Source organism: Mixophyes fleayi, chromosome 2 (assembly GCF_038048845.1).
Source record: "Mixophyes fleayi isolate aMixFle1 chromosome 2, aMixFle1.hap1, whole genome shotgun sequence".
Taxonomy (NCBI): domain Eukaryota; kingdom Metazoa; phylum Chordata; class Amphibia; order Anura; family Limnodynastidae; genus Mixophyes; species Mixophyes fleayi.
Window position 1 is genome coordinate 364,984,471 of NC_134403.1, and position 7,914 is coordinate 364,992,384.

Sequence of the window (7,914 nt, forward strand, 5' to 3'; positions counted from 1 at the left end):
CCGTATGTATCATTATTGTTTTATTATATGTGTCCCTACCCTTCTAGAGTACATGTATGAGAAACAAAACATTCCATTCACCCCGGTAACAGATTCACTATAATGGCATCTAGAAAAATAATAAAAACACAATGGTACTTATTAATTTGATCTATGTCAATAATTATCGTTTTTTTGTACAAAATGGTAATTTAACATTTAATAACATAGGTCTCACAATGTTTAGTCATTTTATATAGCTCAGTATTAACAAACTCCGGTGCTTTTGACTTAAGCCTTCCTCTATAGCCTTATTTTTTATTTTTTTTCTACTAAATAGCGGAATGTACATCAGATTGGATTCAGCAGATATTAAATATTATTTAGGGTGATAAATGATATTTCACATTCTGACCTTGTATATTAGTTTCTATATTTCAAAGCGTTTTAATGGAATAATTCTTTCTGGTTTTCAGTCGGTACATTCAGAAACAAAATGACCAACAGCACAAAATGCAACTGCCAAAGAAGACTTTTTTCAGAAGACAAACAGGATTGGAGTTTGTATGTTCTCCCCGTGTTTGCGTGGGATTCTTCCAGGTGCTCCACTTTCCTCCCACACGCCAAAAACATACCAGTCGGTTAATTGGCTGCTAACAAAATTAACACTATTGTGTCTGTCTGTGTGTGTTAAGAAATTTTAAATTGTATTCCGATGTATTATATGCGGAATTATGTGATATATAATGATCTGTTTAAGAGATCTAATGAACCATTTTTATAAAATGTTGATATATAATATGTGCACATGCACATTTGCACAATATATTTTTCTATATTTATATTGTATATGTATAAATGTTTGTCTATGTATGTTCAGTAGCAATTGGTCATTTTTTCTTGTGTATCAGTTTTCATAGGTCCCCCATTTGCTGTTTGTTAATTAGGAATCCAATAATTAGCCCTTGTTGGCATGGGGCAATGTTCTGCAGATCTACAGAAATGAATATATAGAAACTGCACATTATTACAGCATAAAGTAATAGTGTGCACTACAAGACAGCAACTTTTAATAGATTTTAAATAGGACTTAGTGCTTACACATAATACAGACATTAGACCAGACAACATTTATATTATCCTATGTTATATTTACTGTGTTACAGTCAGAAGTGACCCTCTCATAGCCTCAACTTTGTTAGTTAAGATTTTGAAATGTTATGTTCAAGACGGGTGAAAATTAGAGTTGAAAAATGTCTGTGGCCCGATACAATGTATAATGACCCAAAATTTCTAAACATAGAGGGGAAAAGGAAATATTATTAAATTAACTTTGCAGAGTCTAATCTTGATTTTTCCATTTATTATATACATATCCAGAATATATGAAATGAAACGGTTCTCTTAAGCCAAAGAAAATCATTGTAGTGCTTTTAAATAGATCAATTGTAAATATGAAATAGAAACACAGGAGACAGCAGGAACAAAGTAAGCTACTTATGGTTACATAAGAGGAAAGGTGTCCTGCGCCTCTAACCTACTTATCTCTGTATTATTTTGAGTTGTAGTACACAGGAAGGTTAGAAGTGCAGGACATTCTATTTAAATATACATAAAAAAACCACAAAACTTTGTACGCTCTATTTCCCAAACTAAGTGCGTATATAAGCACACCAATAAGTGAAGTCGCTCTCATAAGTGTCAAACAATAGTTCAAGCCAATCTTCAGCTGCTAGAAATGCTTCTCTGCAAAGGAATCCTCTAAATGCCTTCTTGCACTTGCACTTCCAATGGTCTGCAGCCTCCACTTTTAGCAATACCCAAATCCATCGGCTGAATTGATTTCTAAAATAACATACCTCTCTCTCTCTTCTCCCTCTCTCTGTCTTCTCTCCCCCCTCTCTCTCTGTCACTCTCTTCCTCTCTCTGTCTGCCTCTCGCTCTCTCTCTTTGCCTCTCTCTTCCTCTCTCTCTCTCTTCCCCATCTCTTCCTCTCTCTCTCTTTCTTCTCCCCTCTCTCTTTTTTCTCTTCCTCTCTCTTCCTCTCTCTGCCTCTCACTTCCTCTCTCTCTCACTGCCTCTCGCTCTCTCTCTTTGCATCTCTCTTCCTCTCTCTCTTTCTCTTACCTATCTCTCCCTCCTTCCCTCCCCCCTATCTCCCTCCCACCATTCTCTCTTCCTCTCTCGCTCTCTCTCTTCCCCACTCGCGCTCTCTCTCTCTTCCCCCTCTTTCGCTCTCTCTTCCCCCTCTCTCGCCTCCCTCTCTTTCTTCTCTCTCTTCTCCCTCTCTCTCCCTCTCGCTGACTCTGTTCATCTTCCTCTCTCCCTCTCTCTCTCCCGCTCTCCCCCCCCTCTCTCTTTCTCTGCCTCTCGCTCTCTCTATTTGCCTCTCTTCCTCTCTCCCTCCCTCCCCTCTCTCTCTTCCCCTATCTCTCTCTTACCCTCTATCGCTCTCTCTTCCCCTATCTATCTCTTCCCCTCTATCGCTCTCTCTTATTCTCTCCCTCTCTTCCTTCCTCTCACTCTCTCCTCCCCACTCGCTCTCTCTCTCTTCCCCCTCTCTCTTTTTCCCCTCTTTCTCCTCCTCTCTCTTTCTTTCTCCCCCTCTCTTCTCCCTCTCTCTCTTCTCCCTCTCTCTCTGCTCCCTCTCTCTCTTCTCCCCCTCTCTCTTCCTCTCTCTGCTTCTCGTTCTCTCTCTCTACCTCTCTCTCTTCCTCTCTCTCTTCCCCCATCTCTTCCGCTCTCCCTCCCTCTCTCTTCCCCCTCTCCCCCCTCTCTCTCTTTCTCTCTTCTCTCTTCTCTCTTTCTTCTCCCTCTCTCTTCTCTCCCTCTCTTCTCTTATTATCTCTGCCTCTCTTCATGTTCCTCTCTCCCTCTCTTTGCCTCAATATTCCCCTCTCTCTTCCCCACTCTTCCTCTCTCTCTCTCTCTCTCTCTCTCTGCCCCACTCGCTCTCTTCCCTCCTCTTTCTCTTTTCTCCTCTCTCTCGTCTCCCTCTCTCTTTTCTCCCTCCCTCTCTTCTCCCACTCTCTCTCTCCTCCCTCTTCCCCTCTCTCTCTCTCTTCTCCCTCTCTCTTTCTCTCTTCTCACTCACACTCTTTCTTCTCCCTCTCTCTCTTGTCTCCCTCTCTTCGCCTCTCTTCATCTTCCTCTCTCCATCTATTTCTCCCCCTCTCTCTCTGTCATTCTCTCCCCCCTCTCTCTCTGCCTCTCGCTCTCTTTGCCTCTATCTCTCTTTGCCTCTATCTTTCTCTCTCTTCCTCCATCTCTTCCTCTCTCCCTCCCTCCCCTCTCTTCCTCTCTCTCTCTCTTCCCCATCTCCTTCTCTCTCCATCCCTCCCCTCTCTCTCTTCCCCTCTCTCGCTCTCTCTTCCTTCCTCTCACTCTCACCTCCCCACTTGCTCTCTCTCTCTCTCATCCCCACTCTCTCTCTTCCGTCTCTCTCTTCTCCCCCTCTCTCTCTTTTCTCCCTCCCTCTCTCTTCTCCCCCTCCTCTCTCTTCTCCCCCTCCTCTCTCTCCTCTCCCCCTCTCTTTTCTCCTTCCCTCTCTCTCTTCTCCCTCTCTCTCTTTTCCCTCTCTCTCTCCCTCTCTCTGCTTCTCATTCTCTCTCTTTACCTCTCTCTCCATCTCTCTCTCTTCCCCATCTCTTCCTCTCTCCGTCCCTCCCCTCTCTCTCTTCCCCCCTCTCTCTTCCTCTCTCTCTCTTCCCCATCTCTTCCTCTCTCCTTCCCTCCCCTCTCTCTCTTCCCCCTCTCTCTCTCTCTTCTCACTCACTCAATCTCTCCTCTCTTTCTCCCCCTCTCTCTCCTCTTCCTCTCTCTGTCTCTCATCTTTCTCTCTCCCTCTCTCTCTCTTTGCCTCTATATTCCCCTCTCTCTCTCTTCCCCATCTCTTCCTCTCTCCCTCCCCCTCCTCTCTCTCTCCCCCTCCTCTCCCTCTCCCTCTCTTCCCCACTCGCTCTCTATCTCTTCCCTCCTCTCTTTCTCTTTTCCCCTTTCTCTCTTCTCCCTCTCTCTCTTTTCTACCTCCCTCTCTTCTCCCTCTCTCTCTTCTCCCTCCCTCTCTTTTCCCTCCCTCTCTCTCTCTTCTCCCTCTCTCTTCTCTCCCTCTCTCTCTGTGTTTGTCTTCCTCTCTGCTTCTCGCTCTCTCACTTTACCTCTCTTCCCCCTCTCTCTCTTCGCCCCCTCTCTCCTCCCTCTCTTTCTCTCTTCTCACTCTCTTTCTTCTCACTCTCTCCCTCTCCCCCTCTCTCTCTCTGTCGTTCTCTCCCTCTTGCTCTCTTTGCCTCTATCTTTCTTTGCCTCTATCTTCCTCTCTCTCTCTCTTTTCCCCATCTCTTCCATTCTCTCTCTTCCCCCTCTCTCTCTTCCCCCCTCTCTCTCTCTTCCCCTCCTCTCTCTCTCTTCCCCCCTCTCTCTCTCTCTCTTCCCCATCTCTTCCTCTCTCCATCCCCTCTCTCTCTCTTCCCCCCCCTCTCTCTCTCTCTTCCCCCCTCTTTCTCTCTCTCTCTCCCTCTTTCCCCCTCTCTCTCGCTCTTCCCCCCCCTCTCTTCCCCTCTCTCTCATCCTCTCTTTTCCTCATTCTCTTCCTCTCTTTCTCTCTCTTCCCCCTCTCTCTCTGTCTGTCTCACACTTTCTCTCTCTCTCTCTCTGTCTCGGCGTGAGGAGATATAAATATGTGTTTCTGTATATAAATATATATTTGGTTTTTTACCTTTTTAAAGTAATTTAGTACACTCTGGGAAATATATCTTAATAAAATTCAAGGTTTTAGTTTTGACATCATCACTATGAAATGTGAGAAATTAAACATGTACTGTATTGCCCTTCTGCTCCGTGGGCGGTTTCTATACAGTATATGTACTGTACAACATATTTTTCTTTTGTGAATAGAATGAGATTTAGGGTTTAGAATCTTTTTTTTCTTTTTTTAACCTCAAAAAAATAAACAATTCTATTTCCATGTATTACGCCAGTGGTTGTGTTTTATTCTATTTTATCTCCCTTTGACATGTCTGCATGAAGTCAGCCACCTTCTGGGCAGGATAAATAGTTCGGAGTATTAAGGACAGTGTGGTCAGCCCAGGTACTGGCAGAAGCACGCTCACTGTCTAACACTTTTCCATACAGACTTCTGATGGGGTCTGAATGATCACGTGACATTAGTGACGATCTTACACAAATTGTTAATTTAAAGAATAAGGCATTGTTGCAGAAAACAACAAGACTGAGGGGATAACACAGTATTATGTATAGTATAGAATCAAGAATGGTGTGTTTTAGTTTACAAAATACAAGAAAAACTGCACATAAAAAGTGAATGGTAATGAACCTCCATTTCATCCATGGCTTTCTCAAGATGGGATTTGCTGATTACAGGAGAGTTTTTATTTTGCTGTGCACTTTGTCTTTTTGATGATTATTTATGTTAATTTAACAGAATTTAAAAATAATAATAATTATTCACTGTCGCCTGGAATAGCTCCACTTTGCTTCTATTTGACAGATTTCAAAATAAGGAATAGGAAGCTCCTAAAGTATTTCCAAGTGTGGAAATAGTCCATAATCTGCCTGTTGAAGTACTTGTCTGGAGAGAATTTCTGATACAAATTTAAGCTCCATTACAGTAATAAAAAAAATACTAAGTACGTGTATTAGTAGCGGTAGTTTTGGAGCCGGGATAACCATCTTTCTCTTGAAATATCTTAAAAATGTACCTGGATAATGATCCTCCTTATAACTCATGACATTGTGAAACAGCGTAATATATCTCAAAAGAAAAAATATATTCTAGATTATTCTGCCATGATGCATAATCTAATCCAGCCCCACCGCCACCTGATCCCACCCAGGAACATATTATATAGCTCCAGTTTATAGAAAGAAAAACAATTTCAAACGTTATCAATAGCATCTGAAAGGTTTATCAAAGAACAGTGAGATTGAACAAACATATGAAATAAAAACAATAGGTAACGTTAACATAAGCGAAGTAAACTTTTGTGCTGGGCCATGTAAAGGGATAAAATGTTGACCAGAGTGCATGTATCAATAGGTCAGCACTTAAATAATTTAAATCCCAATAAAAGTACACAACAATACAAAGGTATACCACTTTACTGCACATATTAGTAATAGTGTGTCAGGAATAGCCGACTCTATCAGCTCCCTGATTTAATATTTTATCATATATTCAAAAGGTCAAACATTATCTCATCTCTATCCCACTTCAAACCACCCTCTGCGCACTCGTGACTAGGAAGCTTACTGTAAGGGAACACATTGGATTCCAGTCTCAATCTCACTCTCACCTATCTCTTAGGCTGCAGATTTAGCTGGTCCCTTTCCCCACACAGGCTCACACTTCCACACCTCTCACCAACTGCCACCAGCTACGTATAAGGCCTGTAGCAATCCTATGACTTAATTACCCAATTGTGCACACTCTGCGCTCGGATAGCAAAGATAGTTAACACTTCACACACTGGTATTTAAAGGGTTAACACAGCCAAGCAATCAACCTCTTCTAAACAGGCAGTACATTCGTTTAGAGCAAAAAGGACAGCACTTATTAAATGTTAGATTGAATATACAAAAAAGTGCAATGCTTATAGGTCATTAAAACAATAAAGAAAAGATGACATAACATAACAGCATAACATGTAAAATAATGATAAATTTCAGAGTATAAACTACATACGAGTTGTATAATCTGCGCCAAGAAAGATGATAGTTTATCAATGTTGATTGATTTCCCAAATGTCTGACAATTTGTCCCTTCACATACAGGCATTTTAAGTCAACTCAAATGGGGCGGCATTCAGAGGAGTAGTGTAGATACTAAGGTGGGAGACGGAAATGTCCCCTTGGTGTAAACTATGGTTTGCTCCAAAACATTCCAAAAGATTTGATCTTTCTTTACTTTTTTTCAGATATATCCCAGAGACATAACTAGCCCTTCAATAATCAAGTCATAACCTCATGCACATGTCAATACCAAATATGATAGAATTACAACATTATCAGGTCATTCTGAAAGACATGTGACTACTGATGTCTCCCTGTACAATTAGTATTTATACTTTACAACCCTTGTGCGGTTTTTGCCCCCAAGTACAGAGTGGGACACTGATTTCCCAAAAGATGAAGGCATGTTCTTTGAAGTTTATATTTTTGTATACCTGCATAGACAGACTTCATGTTTTGAATTTGTCTATGAGGTTCTCACCTATATTATAGCTTTCCCTAATTTACACTTAGGGGCATATTCAATTAGCTTTTAGATTCGCGGTAACGCGCCGGAACAGCCGCGAAACGTAATACACGGTACCGCAATAACGTGGATTTTCGTTCGCAGCCCATAGGGTTGCGAACGAAAATCCGCGTTAATGCGGTACCGTAATACCCGCAAGAACGCGCACTTTTCGCGGCAACGCGCGTTACCGCGAATCAAAAAGCTAATTGAATATGCCCCTTAGTGGTTACATCTCCTCTAAATAAAAAACAAAGGATCAAAGACAAATGCATGGATGTGGTCTGCATATCTCGATTAGCTTCCTGACAGAATGTCTGCTGAACCTAATTACCTCCTAATAGGCTACTTGACCAAATGTTTTAAAGTAAAAAAGCCAAAACATTTATTCGAAGGAAAATTATGTTTTATTATTTCTATTTATCAATTTGATATTTTATTGAGGCCCTCATCCTGACATAGTGTATCTAGTAAGCTCTGTATAAGTCACAAACTCCACCTAGAGTGTAGATATTTAGCTGAAAAGATTTATTTGACTTACCGGTACAGCATCCAGCCACAAAGTACATTCCATAGGTTATTGGTCTGCCAATGCTGGACTTTTCAGGCATGTAACCTGATTCCCTATATCGCAGGATCATCAGATTATAAGCACAGCATTCTTGTTTGGTACAGCATCTAGC

General features: G+C 41.7%; 2 protein-coding genes across 3 annotated transcripts in view; both read left to right on the forward strand.

Moving 5' to 3' along the window:
* The window catches only part of LOC142139592 (uncharacterized), a 64,479-nt gene extending 62,674 nt beyond the window's left edge, over window positions 1-1,805 (forward strand). For both annotated transcript variants that reach the window (XM_075197325.1, XM_075197326.1), the window contains exon 9: window positions 456-1,805. The gene's annotated coding sequence lies outside the window, so the exon portion shown is untranslated. The remainder of the gene's footprint in view (window positions 1-455) is intronic.
* LOC142139983 (uncharacterized) lies at window positions 53-4,946 on the forward strand. The gene is made up of 3 exons (XM_075197846.1): window positions 53-85; window positions 1,794-2,681; window positions 4,137-4,946. The coding sequence occupies exons 1-3, from the start codon at window positions 53-55 to the stop codon at window positions 4,641-4,643; spliced, it is 1,428 nt and encodes a 475-aa protein (XP_075053947.1). The 3' UTR covers window positions 4,644-4,946.
* The last annotated feature ends 2,968 nt before the right edge of the window (window positions 4,947-7,914 follow it).

Excerpts from the sequence above, each read along its gene's own strand:
- LOC142139983 (XM_075197846.1), top strand. The coding sequence starts at position 53 with ATGTATGAGAAACAAAACATTCCATTCACCCCG. Across the intron at positions 86-1,793 it reads AAAACATTCCATTCACCCCG|CAATACCCAAATCCATCGGC; the intron begins GTAACAGATTCA and ends CTCCACTTTTAG. Across the intron at positions 2,682-4,136 it reads TTCTCGTTCTCTCTCTCTAC|CTCTCTTCCCCCTCTCTCTC; the intron begins CTCTCTCTCTTC and ends CTCTCACTTTAC.